Source organism: Mixophyes fleayi, chromosome 4 (genome assembly GCF_038048845.1).
Source record: "Mixophyes fleayi isolate aMixFle1 chromosome 4, aMixFle1.hap1, whole genome shotgun sequence".
In the NCBI taxonomy this organism is placed as follows: Eukaryota; Metazoa; Chordata; class Amphibia; order Anura; family Limnodynastidae; genus Mixophyes; species Mixophyes fleayi.
The window spans coordinates 13,358,814-13,378,638 of record NC_134405.1 but is presented as its reverse complement, the minus strand read 5'-3'; the positions used below and the strand labels follow the sequence as shown (position 1 = coordinate 13,378,638).

The 19,825-nt window shown below is 35.9% G+C and overlaps 2 protein-coding genes across 4 annotated transcripts in view; both read left to right on the top strand.

The window, feature by feature from the left end:
• Positions 1 to 19,825, top strand: part of LOC142151054 (uncharacterized) — an 84,750-nt gene that overhangs the window by 15,291 nt on the left and 49,634 nt on the right. The window lies entirely within an intron of this gene.
• LOC142151045 (uncharacterized) overlaps positions 1 to 19,825 on the top strand; it is a 58,487-nt gene that overhangs the window by 34,561 nt on the left and 4,101 nt on the right. Inside the window, exons 1-3 of one of the 3 annotated variants that reach the window (XM_075206324.1) lie at positions 17,331 to 17,411; positions 17,523 to 17,620; positions 17,783 to 17,894. In XM_075206324.1, coding sequence (XP_075062425.1) covers positions 17,603 to 17,620; positions 17,783 to 17,894 — 130 coding nt within the window. In that variant the 5' untranslated portion in view covers positions 17,331 to 17,411; positions 17,523 to 17,602. Of the gene's footprint in view, positions 1 to 17,330; positions 17,412 to 17,522; positions 17,621 to 17,782; positions 17,895 to 19,825 lie in introns of those variants that run through there. The other 2 variants (XM_075206323.1, XM_075206322.1) reach the window with 2 other exon arrangements.

The window sequence follows — 19,825 nt, the reverse complement described above, 5'->3', positions numbered from 1 at the left end:
TCCCAGCACACACTGTGTATTATATCCATATAATATTATGTTATTATTATTATTATTATATAGAGGAGAGGGGTCTGTACAGTGATATATGAGGAGGAATAAGACAGCTCCCAGCACACACTGTCTATTATATCCATATTATATTATGTTAATTTTATATAGAGGAGAGGGGTCTGTACAGTTATATATGAGGAGGAATAAGACAGCTCCCAGCACACACTGTGTATTATATCCATATTATATTATGTTATTATTATATAGAGGAGAGGGGTCTGTACAGTGATATATGAGGAGAAATAAGACAGCTCCCAGCACACACTGTGTATTATATACATATTATAATATGTTAGTATTATATAGAGGAGAGGGGTCTGTACAGTGATATATGAGGAGGAATAAGACAGCTCCCAGCACACACTGTGTATTATATCCATATTATATTATGTTATTATTATATAGAGGAGAGGGGTATCTACAGTGATATATGAGGAGGAATAAGACAGCTCCCAGCACACACTGTGTATTATATTCATATTATATTATGTTATTATTATATAGAGGAGAGGGGTCTGTACAGTGATATATGAGAGGAATAAGACAGCTCCCAGCACACACTGTGTATTATATACATATTATATTATGTTATTATTATATAGAGGAGAGGGGTCTGTACAGAGATATATGAGGAGGAATAAGAGAGCTCCCAGCACACACTGTGTATTATATCCATATTATATTATGTTATTATTATAAAGAGGAGAGGGGTCTCTACAGTGATATATGAGGAGGAATAAGACAGCTCCCAGCACACACTGTGTATTATATTCATATTATGTTATTATTATATAGCGGAGAGGGGTCTGTACAGTGATATATGAGAGGAATAAGACAGCTCCCAGCACACACTGTGTATTATATCCATATAATATTATGTTATTATTATTATTATATAGAAGAGAGGGGTCTGTACAGTGATATATGAGGAGGAATAAGACAGCTCCCAGCACACACTGTGTATTATATCCATATTATATTAGGTTATTATTATATAGAGGAGAGGGGTCTGTACAGTGAAATATGAGGAGGAATAAGACAGCTCCCAGCACACACTGTGTATTACATACATATAATATTATGTTATTATTATTATATGGAGGAGAGGGGTCTGTACAGTTATATATGAGGAGGAATAAGACAGCTCCCAGCACACACTGTGTATTATATCCATATTATAATATGTTATTATTATATAGAGGAGAGGGGTGTGTACAGTGATATATGAGGAGGAATAAGACAGCTCCCAGCACACACTGTGTATTATATCTATATTATATTTTGTTATTATATAGAGGAGAGGGGTCTGTACAGAGATATATGAGGAGGAATAAGAGAGCTCCCAGCACACATTGTGTATTATATCCATATTATATTATGTTATTATTATATAGAGGAGAGGGGTCTGTACAGTGATATATGAGGAGGAATAAGACAGATCCCAGCACACACTGTGTATTATATCCATATTATATTATGTTATTGTTATATAGAGGAGAGGGGTCTCTACAGTGATATATGAGGAGGAATAAGACAGCTCCCAGCACACACTGTGTATTATATTCATATTATATTATGTTATTATTATATAGAGGAGAGGGGTCTGTACAGTGATATATGAGAGGAATAAGACAGCTCCAGCACACACTGTGTATTATATACATATTATATTATGTTATTATTATATAGAGGAGAGGGGTCTGTACAGAGATATATGAGGAGGAATAAGAGAGCTCCCAGCACACACTGTGTATTATATCCATATTATATTATGTTATTATTATAAAGAGGAGAGGGGTCTCTACAGTGATATATGAGGAGGAATAAGACAGCTCCCAGCACACACTGTGTATTATATTCATATTATTTTATTATTATATAGAGGAGAGGGGTCTGTACAGTGATATATGAGAGGAATAAGACAGCTCCCAGCACACACTGTGTATTATATCCATATAATATTATGTTATTATTATTATTATATAGAGGAGAGGGGTCTGTACAGTGATATATGAGGAGGAATAAGACAGCTCCCAGCACACACTGTGTATTATATCCATATTATATTATGTTATTATTATATAGAGGAGAGGGGTCTGTACAGTGAAATATGAGGAGGAATAAGACAGCTCCCAGCACACACTGTGTATTACATACATATAATATTATGTTATTATTATATAGAGGAGAGGGGTCTGTACAGTGATATATGAGGAGGAATAAGACAGCTCCCAGCACACACTGTGTATTATATCCATATTATATTATGTTATTATTATATAGAGGAGAGGGGTGTGTACAGTGAAATATGAGGAGGAATAAGACCGCTCCCAGCACACACTGTGTATTATATCCATATTATATTATGTTAGTATTATATAGAGGAGAGGGGTCTGTACAGTGACATATGAGGAGAAATAAGACAGCTCCCAGCACACACTGTGTATTATATACATATTATATTATGTTAGTATTATATAGAGGAGAGGGGTCTGTACAGTGATATATGAGGAGGCATAAGATAGCTCCCAGCACACACTGTGTATTATATCCATATTATATTATGTTATTATTATATAGAGGAGAGGGGTCTGTACAGAGATATATGGGGAGGAATAAGAGAGCTCCCAGCACACACTGTGTATTATATCCATATTATATTATGTTATTATTATAAAGAGGAGAGGGGTCTCTACAGTGATATATGAGGAGGAATAAGACAGCTCCCAGCACACACTGTGTATTATATTCATATTATGTTATTATTATATAGCGGAGAGGGGTCTGTACAGTGATATATGAGAGGAATAAGACAGCTCCCAGCACACACTGTGTATTATATCCATATAATATTATGTTATTATTATTATATAGAGGAGAGGGGTCTGTACAGTGATATATGAGGAGGAATAAGACAGCTCCCAGCACACACTGTGTATTATATCCATATTATATTATGTTATTATTATATAGAGGAGAGGGGTCTGTACAGTGAAATATGAGGAGGAATAAGACAGCTCCCAGCACACACTGTGTATTATATTCATATTATATTATGTTATTATTATATAGAGGAGAGGGGTCTGTACAGTGATATATGAGAGGAATAAGACAGCTCCCAGCACACACTGTGTATTATATACATATTATATTATGTTATTATTATATAGAGGAGAGGGGTCTGTACAGAGATATATGGGGAGGAATAAGAGAGCTCCCAGCACACACTGTTTATTATATCCATATTATATTATGTTAGTATTATATAGAGGAGAGGGGTCTGTACAGTGATATATGAGGAGGAATAAGACAGCTCCCAGCACACACTGTGTATTATATCCATATTATATTTTGTTATTATTATATAGAGGAGAGGGGTCTGTACAGAGATATATGAGGAGGAATAAGAGAGCTCCCAGCACACACTGTGTATTATATCCATATTATATTATGTTATTATTATAAAGAGGAGAGGGTTCTCTACAGTGATATATGAGGAGGAATAAGACAGCTCCCAGCACACACTGTGTATTATATTCATATTATATTATGTTATTATTATATAGAAGAGAGGGGTCTGTACAGTGATATATGAGAGGAATAAGACAGCTCCCAGCACACACTGTGTATTATATCCATACAATATTATGTTATTATTATATAGAGGAGAGGGGTCTGTACAGTGATATATGAGGAGGAATAAGACAGCTCCCAGCACACACTGTGTATTATATCCATATTATATTATGTTATTATTATATAGAGGAGAGGGGTCTGTACAGTGAAATATGAGGAGGAATAAGACAGCTCCCAGCACACACTGTGTATTATATCCATATAATATTATGTTATTATTATTATATAGAGGAGAGGGGTCTGTACAGTGATATATGAGGAGGAATAAGACAGCTCCCAGCACACACTGTGTATTATATCCATATTATATTATGTTATTATTATATAAAGGAGAGGGGTGTGTACAGTGAAATATGAGGAGGAATAAGACAGCTCCCAGCACACACTGTGTATTATATCCATATTATATTATGTTAGTATTATATAGAGGAGAGGGGTCTGTACAGTGATATATGAGGAGAAATAAGACAGCTCCCAGCACACACTGTGTATTATATACATATTATATTATGTTAGTATTATATAGAGGAGAGGGGTCTGTACAGTGATATATGAGGAGGCATAAGATAGCTCCCAGCACACACTGTGTATTATATCCATATTATATTATGTTATTATTATATAGAGGAGAGGGGTCTGTACAGTGATATATGAGGAGGAATAAGACAGCTCCCAGCACACACTGTGTATTATATCCATATTATATTATGTTAGTATTATATAGAGGAGAGGGGTCTGTACAGTGATATATGAGGAGAAATAAGACAGCTCCCAGCACACACTGTGTATTATATCCATATTATATTATGTTATTATTATATAGAGGAGAGGGGTCTGTACAGTGATATATGAGGAGGAATAAGACAGATCCCAGCACACACTGTGTATTATATCCATATTATATTATGTTATTATTATAAAGAGGAGAGGGTTCTCTACAGTGATATATGAGGAGGAATAAGACAGCTCCCAGCACACACTGTGTATTATATTCATATTATATTATGTTATTATTATATAGAAGAGAGGGGTCTGTACAGTGATATATGAGAGGAATAAGACAGCTCCCAGCACGCACTGTGTATTATATCCATACAATATTATGTTATTATTATATAGAGGAGAGGGGTCTGTACAGTGATATATGAGGAGGAATAAGACAGCTCCCAGCACACACTGTGTATTATATCCATATTATATTTTGTTATTATTATATAGAGGAGAGGGGTCTGTACAGAGATATATGAGGAGGAATAAGAGAGCTCCCAGCACACACTGTGTATTATATCCATATTATATTATGTTATTATTATATAGAGGAGAGGGGTCTGTACAGTGATATATGAGGAGGAATAAGACAGATCCCAGCACACACTGTGTATTATATCCATATTATATTATGTTATTATTATATAGAGGAGAGGGGTCTCTACAGTGATATATGAGGAGGAATAAGACAGCTCCCAGCACACACTGTGTATTATATTCATATTATATTATGTTATTATTATATAGAGGAGAGGGGTCTGTACAGTGATATATGAGAGGAATAAGACAACTCCCAGCACACACTGTGTATTATATCCATATTATATTTTGTTACTATTATATAGAGGAGAGGGGTCTGTACAGAGATATATGAGGAGGAATAAGAGAGCTCCCAGCACACACTGTGTATTATATCCATATTATATTATGTTATTATTATAAAGAGGAGAGGGGTCTCTACAGTGATATATGAGGAGGAATAAGACAGCTCCCAGCACACACTGTGTATTATATTCATATTATATTATGTTATTATTATATAGAGGAGAGGGGTCTGTACAGTGATATATGAGAGGAATAAGACAGCTCCCAGCACACACTGTGTATTATATCCATATAATATTATGTTATTATTATTATTATATAGAGGAGAGGGGTCTGTACAGTGATATATGTGGAGGAATAAGACAGCTCCCAGCACACACTGTGTATTATATCCATATTATATTATGTTAATTTTATATAGAGGAGAGGGGTCTGTACAGTTATATATGAGGAGGAATAAGACAGCTCCCAGCACACACTGTGTATTATATCCATATTATATTATGTTATTATTATATAGAGGAGAGGGGTGTGTACAGTGAAATATGAGGAGGAATAAGACAGCTCCCAGCACACACTGTGTATTATATCCATGTTATATTATGTTAGTATTATATAGAGGAGAGGGGTCTGTACAGTGATATATGAGGAGAAATAAGACAGCTCCCAGCACACACTGTGTATTATATACATATTATAATATGTTAGTATTATATAGAGGAGAGGGGTCTGTACAGTGATATATGAGGAGGCATAAGATAGCCTCCAGCACACACTGTGTATTATATCCATATTATATTATATTATTATTATATAGAGGAGAGGGGTCTGTACAGTGATATATGAGGAGGAATAAGACAGCTCCCAGCACACACTGTGTATTATATCCATATTATATTATGTTATTATATAAAGGAGAGGGGTCTGTACAGTGATATATGAGGAGGAATAAGACAGATCCCAGCACACACTGTGTATTATATCCATATTATATTATGTTATTATTATATAGAGGAGAGGGGTATCTACAGTGATATATGAGGAGGAATAAGACAGCTCCCAGCACACACTGTGTATTATATTCATATTATATTATGTTATTATTATATAGAGGAGAGGGGTCTGTACAGTGATATATGAGAGGAATAAGACAGCTCCCAGCACACACTGTGTATTATATACATATTATATTATGTTATTATTATATAGAGGAGAGGGGTCTGTACAGAGATATATGAGGAGGAATAAGAGAGCTCCCAGCACACATTGTGTATTATATCCATATTATATTATGTTATTATTATAAAGAGGAGAGGGGTCTCTACAGTGATATATGAGGAGGAATAAGACAGCTCCCAGCACACACTGTGTATTATATTCATATTATGTTATTATTATATAGCGGAGAGGGGTCTGTACAGTGATATATGAGAGGAATAAGACAGCTCCCAGCACACACTGTGTATTATATCCATATTATATTATGTTATTATTATATAGAGGAGAGGGGTCTGTACAGTGAAATATGAGGAGGAATAAGACAGCTCCCAGCACACACTGTGTATTACATACATATAATATTATGTTATTATTATATAGAGGAGAGGGGTCTGTACAGTGATATATGAGGAGGAATAAGACAGCTCCCAGCACACACTGTGTATTATATCCATATTATATTATGTTATTATTATATAGAGGAGAGGGGTGTGTACAGTGAAATATGAGGAGGAATAAGACCGCTCCCAGCACACACTGTGTATTATATCCATATTATATTATGTTAGTATTATATAGAGGAGAGGGGTCTGTACAGTGACATATGAGGAGAAATAAGACAGCTCCCAGCACACACTGTGTATTATATACATATTATATTATGTTAGTATTATATAGAGGAGAGGGGTCTGTACAGTGATATATGAGGAGGCATAAGATAGCTCCCAGCACACACTGTGTATTATATCCATATTATATTATGTTATTATTATATAGAGGAGAGGGGTCTGTACAGAGATATATGGGGAGGAATAAGAGAGCTCCCAGCACACACTGTGTATTATATCCATATTATATTATGTTATTATTATAAAGAGGAGAGGGGTCTCTACAGTGATATATGAGGAGGAATAAGACAGCTCCCAGCACACACTGTGTATTATATTCATATTATGTTATTATTATATAGCGGAGAGGGGTCTGTACAGTGATATATGAGAGGAATAAGACAGCTCCCAGCACACACTGTGTATTATATCCATATAATATTATGTTATTATTATTATATAGAGGAGAGGGGTCTGTACAGTGATATATGAGGAGGAATAAGACAGCTCCCAGCACACACTGTGTAATATATCCATATTATATTATGTTATTATTATATAGAGGAGAGGGGTCTGTACAGTGAAATATGAGGAGGAATAAGACAGCTCCCAGCACACACTGTGTATTATATTCATATTATATTATGTTATTATTATATAGAGGAGAGGGGTCTGTACAGTGATATATGAGAGGAATAAGACAGCTCCCAGCACACACTGTGTATTATATACATATTATATTATGTTATTATTATATAGAGGAGAGGGGTCTGTACAGAGATATATGGGGAGGAATAAGAGAGCTCCCAGCACACACTGTTTATTATATCCATATTATATTATGTTAGTATTATATAGAGGAGAGGGGTCTGTACAGTGATATATGAGGAGGAATAAGACAGCTCCCAGCACACACTGTGTATTATATCCATATTATATTTTGTTATTATTATATAGAGGAGAGGGGTCTGTACAGAGATATATGAGGAGGAATAAGAGAGCTCCCAGCACACACTGTGTATTATATCCATATTATATTATGTTATTATTATAAAGAGGAGAGGGTTCTCTACAGTGATATATGAGGAGGAATAAGACAGCTCCCAGCACACACTGTGTATTATATTCATATTATATTATGTTATTATTATATAGAAGAGAGGGGTCTGTACAGTGATATATGAGAGGAATAAGACAGCTCCCAGCACACACTGTGTATTATATCCATACAATATTATGTTATTATTATATAGAGGAGAGGGGTCTGTACAGTGATATATGAGGAGGAATAAGACAGCTCCCAGCACACACTGTGTATTATATCCATATTATATTATGTTATTATTATATAGAGGAGAGGGGTCTGTACAGTGAAATATGAGGAGGAATAAGACAGCTCCCAGCACACACTGTGTATTATATCCATATAATATTATGTTATTATTATTATATAGAGGAGAGGGGTCTGTACAGTGATATATGAGGAGGAATAAGACAGCTCCCAGCACACACTGTGTATTATATCCATATTATATTATGTTATTATTATATAAAGGAGAGGGGTGTGTACAGTGAAATATGAGGAGGAATAAGACAGCTCCCAGCACACACTGTGTATTATATCCATATTATATTATGTTAGTATTATATAGAGGAGAGGGGTCTGTACAGTGATATATGAGGAGAAATAAGACAGCTCCCAGCACACACTGTGTATTATATACATATTATATTATGTTAGTATTATATAGAGGAGAGGGGTCTGTACAGTGATATATGAGGAGGCATAAGATAGCTCCCAGCACACACTGTGTATTATATCCATATTATATTATGTTATTATTATATAGAGGAGAGGGGTCTGTACAGTGATATATGAGGAGGAATAAGACAGCTCCCAGCACACACTGTGTATTATATCCATATTATATTATGTTAGTATTATATAGAGGAGAGGGGTCTGTACAGTGATATATGAGGAGAAATAAGACAGCTCCCAGCACACACTGTGTATTATATCCATATTATATTATGTTATTATTATATAGAGGAGAGGGGTCTGTACAGTGATATATGAGGAGGAATAAGACAGATCCCAGCACACACTGTGTATTATATCCATATTATATTATGTTATTATTATAAAGAGGAGAGGGTTCTCTACAGTGATATATGAGGAGGAATAAGACAGCTCCCAGCACACACTGTGTATTATATTCATATTATATTATGTTATTATTATATAGAAGAGAGGGGTCTGTACAGTGATATATGAGAGGAATAAGACAGCTCCCAGCACGCACTGTGTATTATATCCATACAATATTATGTTATTATTATATAGAGGAGAGGGGTCTGTACAGTGATATATGAGGAGGAATAAGACAGCTCCCAGCACACACTGTGTATTATATCCATATTATATTTTGTTATTATTATATAGAGGAGAGGGGTCTGTACAGAGATATATGAGGAGGAATAAGAGAGCTCCCAGCACACACTGTGTATTATATCCATATTATATTATGTTATTATTATATAGAGGAGAGGGGTCTCTACAGTGATATATGAGGAGGAATAAGACAGCTCCCAGCACACACTGTGTATTATATTCATATTATATTATGTTATTATTATATAGAGGAGAGGGGTCTGTACAGTGATATATGAGAGGAATAAGACAACTCCCAGCACACACTGTGTATTATATCCATATTATATTTTGTTACTATTATATAGAGGAGAGGGGTCTGTACAGAGATATATGAGGAGGAATAAGAGAGCTCCCAGCACACACTGTGTATTATATCCATATTATATTATGTTATTATTATAAAGAGGAGAGGGGTCTCTACAGTGATATATGAGGAGGAATAAGACAGCTCCCAGCACACACTGTGTATTATATTCATATTATATTATGTTATTATTATATAGAGGAGAGGGGTCTGTACAGTGATATATGAGAGGAATAAGACAGCTCCCAGCACACACTGTGTATTATATCCATATAATATTATGTTATTATTATTATTATATAGAGGAGAGGGGTCTGTACAGTGATATATGTGGAGGAATAAGACAGCTCCCAGCACACACTGTGTATTATATCCATATTATATTATGTTAATTTTATATAGAGGAGAGGGGTCTGTACAGTTATATATGAGGAGGAATAAGACAGCTCCCAGCACACACTGTGTATTATATCCATATTATATTATGTTATTATTATATAGAGGAGAGGGGTGTGTACAGTGAAATATGAGGAGGAATAAGACAGCTCCCAGCACACACTGTGTATTATATCCATGTTATATTATGTTAGTATTATATAGAGGAGAGGGGTCTGTACAGTGATATATGAGGAGAAATAAGACAGCTCCCAGCACACACTGTGTATTATATACATATTATAATATGTTAGTATTATATAGAGGAGAGGGGTCTGTACAGTGATATATGAGGAGGCATAAGATAGCCTCCAGCACACACTGTGTATTATATCCATATTATATTATATTATTATTATATAGAGGAGAGGGGTCTGTACAGTGATATATGAGGAGGAATAAGACAGCTCCCAGCACACACTGTGTATTATATCCATATTATATTATGTTATTATATAAAGGAGAGGGGTCTGTACAGTGATATATGAGGAGGAATAAGACAGATCCCAGCACACACTGTGTATTATATCCATATTATATTATGTTATTATTATATAGAGGAGAGGGGTATCTACAGTGATATATGAGGAGGAATAAGACAGCTCCCAGCACACACTGTGTATTATATTCATATTATATTATGTTATTATTATATAGAGGAGAGGGGTCTGTACAGTGATATATGAGAGGAATAAGACAGCTCCCAGCACACACTGTGTATTATATACATATTATATTATGTTATTATTATATAGAGGAGAGGGGTCTGTACAGAGATATATGAGGAGGAATAAGAGAGCTCCCAGCACACATTGTGTATTATATCCATATTATATTATGTTATTATTATAAAGAGGAGAGGGGTCTCTACAGTGATATATGAGGAGGAATAAGACAGCTCCCAGCACACACTGTGTATTATATTCATATTATGTTATTATTATATAGCGGAGAGGGGTCTGTACAGTGATATATGAGAGGAATAAGACAGCTCCCAGCACACACTGTGTATTATATCCATATAATATTATGTTATTATTATTATTATATAGAAGAGAGGGGTCTGTACAGTGATATATGAGGAGGAATAAGACAGCTCCCAGCACACACTGTGTATTATATCCATATTATATTAGGTTATTATTATATAGAGGAGAGGGGTCTGTACAGTGAAATATGAGGAGGAATAAGACAGCTCCCAGCATACACTGTGTATTACATACATATAATATTATGTTATTATTATTATATGGAGGAGAGGGGTCTGTACAGTTATATATGAGGAGGAATAAGACAGCTCCCAGCACACACTGTGTATTATATCCATATTATAATATGTTATTAATATATAGAGGAGAGGGGTGTGTACAGTGATATATGAGGAGGAATAAGACAGCTCCCAGCACACACTGTGTATTATATCTATATTATATTTTGTTATTATATAGAGGAGAGGGGTCTGTACAGAGATATATGAGGAGGAATAAGAGAGCTCCCAGCACACATTGTGTATTATATCCATATTATATTATGTTATTATTATATAGAGGAGAGGGGTCTGTACAGTGATATATGAGGAGGAATAAGACAGATCCCAGCACACACTGTGTATTATATCCATATTATATTATGTTATTGTTATATAGAGGAGAGGGGTCTCTACAGTGATATATGAGGAGGAATAAGACAGCTCCCAGCACACACTGTGTATTATATTCATATTATATTATGTTATTATTATATAGAGGAGAGGGGTCTGTACAGTGATATATGAGAGGAATAAGACAGCTCCCAGCACACACTGTGTATTATATACATATTATATTATGTTATTATTATATAGAGGAGAGGGGTCTGTACAGAGATATATGAGGAGGAATAAGAGAGCTCCCAGCACACACTGTGTATTATATCCATATTATATTATGTTATTATTATAAAGAGGAGAGGGGTCTCTACAGTGATATATGAGGAGGAATAAGACAGCTCCCAGCACACACTGTGTATTATATTCATATTATATTATTTTATTATTATATAGAGGAGAGGGGTCTGTACAGTGATATATGAGAGGAATAAGACAGCTCCCAGCACACACTGTGTATTATATCCATATAATATTATGTTATTATTATTATTATTATATAGAGGAGAGGGGTCTGTACAGTGATATATGAGGAGGAATAAGACAGCTCCCAGCACACACTGTGTATTATATCCATATTATATTATGTTATTATTATATAGAGGAGAGGGGTCTGTACAGTGAAATATGAGGAGGAATAAGACAGCTCCCAGCACACACTGTGTATTACATACATATAATATTATGTTATTATTATTATATAGAGGAGAGGGGTCTGTACAGTGATATATGAGGAGGAATAAGACAGCTCCCAGCACACACTGTGTATTATATCCATATTATATTATGTTATTATTATATAGAGGAGAGGGGTGTGTACAGTGAAATATGAGGAGGAATAAGACAGCTCCCAGCACACACTGTGTATTATATCCATATTATATTATGTTAGTATTATATAGAGGAGAGGGGTCTGTACAGTGACATATGAGGAGAAATAAGACAGCTCCCAGCACACACTGTGTATTATATACATATTATATTATGTTAGTATTATATAGAGGAGAGGGGTCTGTACAGTGATATATGAGGAGGCATAAGATAGCTCCCAGCACACACTGTGTATTATATCCATATTATATTATGTTATTATTATATAGAGGAGAGGGGTCTGTACAGTGATATATGAGAGGAATAAGACAGCTCCCAGCACACACTGTGTATTATATCCATATTATATTTTGTTATTATTATATAGAGGAGAGGGGTCTGTACAGAGATATATGAGGAGGAATAAGAGAGCTCCCAGCACACACTGTGTATTATATCCATATTATATTATGTTATTATTATAAAGAGGAGAGGGGTCTGTACAGTGATATATGAGGAGAAATAAGACAGCTCCCAGCACACACTGTATTATATTCATATTATATTATTATTATATAGAGGAGAGGGGTCTGTACAGTGATATATGAGGAGGAATAAGACAGCTCCCAGCACACACTGTGTATTATATTCATATTATATTATGTTATTATATAGAGGAGAGGGGTTAGTACAGTGATATATGAGGAGGAATAAGACAGCTCCAAGCACGCACTCTGTATTATATCCATATTATATTATGTTATTATTATATAGAGGAGAGGGGTCAGTACAGTGATATATGAGGAGGAATAAGACAGCTCCCAGCACACACTCTGTATTATATCCATATTATATTATGTTATTATTATATAGAGGAGAGGGGTCTGTACAGTGACATATGAGGAGGAATAAGACAGCTCCCAGCACACACTGTGTATTGTGTATTATATCCATATTTTATTATGTTATTATTATATAGAGGAGAGGGGTCTGTACAGTGATATATGAGGAGGAATAAGACATCTCCCAGCACACACTGTGTATTATATCCATATTATATTATGTTATTATTATATAGAGGAGAGGGGTCTGTACAGTGATATATGAGGAGGAATAAGACAGCTCCCAGCACACACTGTGTATTATATCCATATTATATTATGTTATTATATAGAGGAGAGGGGTCTATAAAGTGATATGAGGAGAAATAAGACAGATCCCAGCACACACAGTGTATTATATCCATATTATATTATGTGTTTATTATATAGAGGAGAGGGGTCTGTACAGTGATATATGAGGAGGAATAAGACAGCTCCCAGCACACACTGTGTATTATATTCATATTATATTATTATATAGAGGAGAGGGGTCTGTACAGTGATATATGAGGAGTAATAAGACAGCTCCCAGCACACACTGTGTATTATATCCATATTATTATTATTATTATTATTATTATTATATAGAGGAGATGGGTCTGTACAGTGATCTATGAGGAGGAATAAGACAGCTCCCAGCACACACTGTGTATTATATCCATATTATATTATGTTATTATAAAGAGGAGAGGGGTCTGTACAGTGATATATGAGGAGGAATAGGAAAGCTCCCAGCACACACTGTGTATTATATCCATATTATATTTTGTTATTATATAGAGGAGAGGGGTCTGTACAGAGATATATGAGGAGGAATAAGAGAGCTCCCAGCACACATTGTGTATTATATCCATATTATATTATGTTATTATTATATAGAGGAGAGGGGTCTGTACAGTGATATATGAGGAGGAATAAGACAGATCCCAGCACACACTGTGTATCATATCCATATTATATTATGTTATTATTATATAGAGGGGAGGGGTCTCTACAGTGATATATGAGGAGGAATAAGACAGCTCCCAGCACACACTGTGTATTATATTCATATTATATTATGTTATTATTATATAGAGGAGAGGGGTCTGTACAGTGATATATGAGAGGAATAAGACAGCTCCCAGCACACACTGTGTATTATATACATATTATATTATGTTATTATTATATAGAGGAGAGGGGTCTGTACAGAGATATATGAGGAGGAATAAGAGAGCTCCCAGCACACACTGTGTATTATATCCATATTATATTATGTTATTATTATAAAGAGGAGAGGGGTCTCTACAGTGATATATGAGGAGGAATAAGACAGCTCCCAGCACACACTGTGTATTATATTCATATTATATTATTTTATTATTATATAGAGGAGAGGGGTCTGTACAGTGATATATGAGAGGAATAAGACAGCTCCCAGCACACACTGTGTATTATATCCATATAATATTATGTTATTATTATTATTATATAGAGGAGAGGGGTGTGTACAGTGAAATATGAGGAGGAATAAGACAGCTCCCAGCACACACTGTGTATTATATCCATATTATATTATGTTAGTATTATATAGAGGAGAGGGGTCTATAAAGTGATATGAGGAGAAATAAGACAGATCCCAGCACACACAGTGTATTATATCCATATTATATTATGTGTTTATTATATAGAGGAGAGGGGTCTGTACAGTGATATATGAGGAGGAATAAGACAGCTCCCAGCACACACTGTGTATTATATTTATATTATATTATTATATAGAGGAGAGGGGTCTGTACAGTGATATATGAGGAGTAATAAGACAGCTCCCAGCACACACTGTGTATTATATCCATATTATTATTATTATTATTATTATTATTATTATTATTATATAGAGGAGATGGGTCTGTACAGTGATCTATGAGGAGGAATAAGACAGCTCCCAGCACACACTGTGTATTATATCCATATTATATTATGTTATTATAAAGAGGAGAGGGGTCTGTACAGTGATATATGAGGAGGAATAGGAAAGCTCCCAGCACACACTGTGTATTATATCCATATTATATTATATTATTATTATATAGAGGAGAGGGGTCTGTACAGTGATATATGAGGAGGAATAAGACAGGTCCCAGCACACACTGTGTATTATATCCATATTATATTATTATATAGAGGAGAGGGGTCTGTACAGTGATATATGATGAGGAATAAGACAGATCCCAGCACACACAGTGTATTATATCCATATTATATTATGTTATTATTATATAGAGGGCAGGGGTCTGTACAGTGATATATGAGGAGGAATGAGACAGATCCTAGCACACACTGTGTATTATATCCATATTATATTATACTTGCTAACGCTCACGGAATATCCGGGAGACTCCCGGATTCCGGTTAGGTCTCCCGGGAGAGTATGGCAACCTCCTGCATCTGCCCACTTCCTAGTGAAATGAGCAGAGTTAGATCCAAGTCCTGCCATCCTCAGGGAGTTGCGGCATTTGGCCCGCCCCCGCTGTTAAATGACATAGCCCCGCCACTGAAACGCCCATCTCCGCCAAGGAGCTCCCGGACGCCGACTTCAGCATGTCGCCAAGTATGCTGTATATTATATTATGTTATTATTCTATAGAGTAGGGGTTCTGTACAATTATATATGAAGAGGGATAAGACAGATCCCAGTACACACTGTGTATTATATCTATATATTCTCTATCAGTACTGTGGTATCGTGAGTAGTATATTTATAGTCATGGACAAAAGGTTTGAGAATGACACAAATATTTTTTTTCACAAAGTCTACTGCCTCAGTTTTTATGATGGCAATTTGCATATAATCCAGAATGTCATAAAGAGTGATCAGATGAATTGCAATTATTTTCATAGTTCCTCTTTGCCATGACAATGACCTTTATCCCAAAAGCAACATTTTCACTGCATTTCAGCCCTGCCACAAAGGACCAGCTGACATCAGGTCAGTGATTCTCGTTAACACAGGTAAGAGTGTTGGCGAGGAAAAGACTGGAGATCACTCTGTCATGTTGATTGAGTTAGAATAACAGACTGGAAGCTTTAAAAGGAGGGTGTTTGAAATCATTGTTCTTCCTCTGTTAACCATGGTTAGCTGCAAAGAAACATGTTCAATCATCATCCTTTTGCATAAAAAGAGCTTCACAGGCAAGTATATTGCTGCTAGAAAGATTGCACCTATATCAAACATTTATTGGATCATCAAGAACTTCAAGGAGAGAGGTTCAATAGTTGTTAAGAAGGCTTCAGGGCGCCCAAGAACGTCCAGCAAGCGCCAGGACATATGAATACTATACACAAATCAAAATTATTTTCCTCTATTGGCAAAATCTAGCGATTCAACTAATTAACGTGGCTAAAATCTTGTATCTGTTTTTGTTTTTACTTTTTAGACTTTATGGGTCGGATTCAAGAACATCTCGGATGCGCCTTTTTATTGTTAATACTGTGTAACGTAACAGTCATTTTTGCTCACACCTCTGTGGGGTGTGAGCAATAATGGGCGTTAGTTCTGTAAAAAATCTGCGCAAGGTGTCTCGCAGTCGTTCGGTTATTTTGGGAATTGAATTCCCCCCATGTGCATATTTTTATGGAATTACGGTACCCTAAAAACTGTATCAGTGTGTGTCTGTCAGGTTTCTATATGGTGTCAGGATATTACTGTCAATTTATCCATGCAGGAGTGGGAGAATTTAGAAGGAATCCAGGGTCTGTACAAGGACGGGATGATGGAGAATCACAGGACGCTCACATCACTGGGTAAGAGGTGACTTTCATTTATTGTAAAGGACAGAGCAGTTTTGAGGGCACCTAGATACACAGATTGTCTAATTATCTTCTATCTACAATGTATTCAGTCACTGTGTGTCTTCTACAGATAGTTCCAGTAACAGAAATTCCCCAGAGAGATGTCACCATCCTCATTATTTACAAAATTGTACAGAGGAAAATCACAGTATGCAGCAGGAGTATCAGGTAGATGGAATTGAGGGTCTTGCTAGATACCAAAGTGTCTTCTTACTATATGAGCTGTACAGCAGCTCTGGGGGTCTTATGTACTGATAGTCTTATGTTTAATCTCAATTCATGAAATCCGACATAATTAAGATGTTATTTTATTTTCTGTGGGTTACATAGGGTGATGACCTGACTGATATTAAGGTAGAAGATACAGAGAGAGAAGAAGAGACGTATGTGAGAGGTGAAGGGCAGTGTAAAGAGGAGGAAATTCCTACAGATATCAGCACAGGTGAGTAAGAAACACCTGTTACAGAAAATACTCGCAAAGTCTCCTTGTTCAGTCACTACAAGCATCAGAATACATATATAAAACTTATAACATTAAAATTCAGCCACAAATAATCCTCTATTGGGCAATGAGTTATACTCCTACCGAAACAATAGATGAGATCAGCATGGCAACATATATGTAGAAGGGACTCTTCAATTAAAACAGCAGATTTACCTCTACCAGAAATCGGTGGTAAGCTCAACATAAAGATGTATAAACTCGGGTCATAACACCTGGGCATCCACTTTCCTTCCGGGTGGTGACACTTGCTGTCTTACTCCGTATATATACCAACGCGTTTCGAACCCGCCTCATAAAAACTGGTTGAATAATGTCCCATTGGGACAATTTATGCGAATTACGCGAAACTTCACAGAGGACTATATATGCGAAGATCAAATTGCTGTCATGAAAACACAATTTTTAAATAAAGACTATTCAGATGGATTGATAGAAGAGGCACACTCGCCAGTGAAGAAGATTCAGAGAACAAGATTGTTAAAATGTAAATGTCACGGTTTGGTAAACTGGATTCTTAGATCTGCCCAACTTGGCACTACTCACAGTAAGGCGCAGAGTCTAACGGACGGATGGTTTTCACCAGGGACCACCGCAAGGTGGTTTGGACTTGGCGACGTCCGTCTGTAGGTCGCGACCCTTACCAGGAGTGTCAGGCGAGACCCTATAGGGGAGTGAGTAGAATAAGATGCTGTAGGGAAGCAGGAACGCAAGGCCAGAAACCAACGGGACAGTGGAGTCAGATGGAGTGTGAGCTCTTAAGCCAGCGGTACAGTAGAGACAGGTAGAGCGTGAGCTCTTCAGCCAGTGGCACAGCAGAGACAGGTGCAGCGTGAACAGTTCAGCCAGCGGCACAGCGGAGGCCAGTGAAGCTTAAATAATGCAGCCATCGGTATCAGGTAGGCACTGAAGATCCAAGGTAGAACACACAGGAGACAAGACGGTAAGTCTAACCAGGCAGGTAACTTGATCAACAGGCACTGAGGAGAAGTTTGAAGTGCCTTTTAAAGTTTGGAGCCAGACTGATTAGCCACTAGAAAACATGCAGAGGAAATAAAGGGTAAAGTTCGCGCATGTGCAGAACCAAAATCAGGACGCCAGCAGCTGAAGTATGAATCAATGAGGAACAGGTGAGTGTGTCGGTCCTCGGTTGTGGAAGCCGAATAACCGTCGTGTGACACTAAAGATAAAACATACTAACTTGCTATCATTACCCAATATAACAAATATCATAGAAGGTATGAAAGTGTAATAAATAAACACTCGAAAATATTAATGAGTACCCAAAATGTATCTATAGGAAGGCCCACAGTCTAAAGGATCAAATAGTGCGAAGTTGATTGCCTAAAAAATAGAAACTTCAGTATAATACCACAGGATTCCACAGATGTGGAGTGTGTCTGCCAGGTAGGACTATATAAAAATCACTTGTCCAGAATCACAGAATATACATCTACAGCGAATGGATTTAATTATAAGATTGTAGAGTTTATTACTTGTCACTCAAAAAATGTGATGTATTTGATCCAATGTAAATGCAATAAGCAATACACAGGGAAAACCAGTCGACCACTAAAAAGTTCGCTTGTCTGAATATTTACGCAATATAAAGAAAGGGAACATCAGTCATTCTTCATCAGCTCATTGTAAGGATAAACATCAACGTAGTACAGATTGTGTCCAATTTTTTTGTAGAATTAAGAAAATTAAGGAGAATCAGAGGTCAGACTGGCTAATGCTGAAATGGAAAACATCTATAAATTAAAAACATTGGTTCCGGATGGATTGAATATAGAATTTGAACTTAAGTGGTTTTTAGGTTAAGACAACACAGAATATCAAATATCAATATACAAATCCTTTTATGAGTA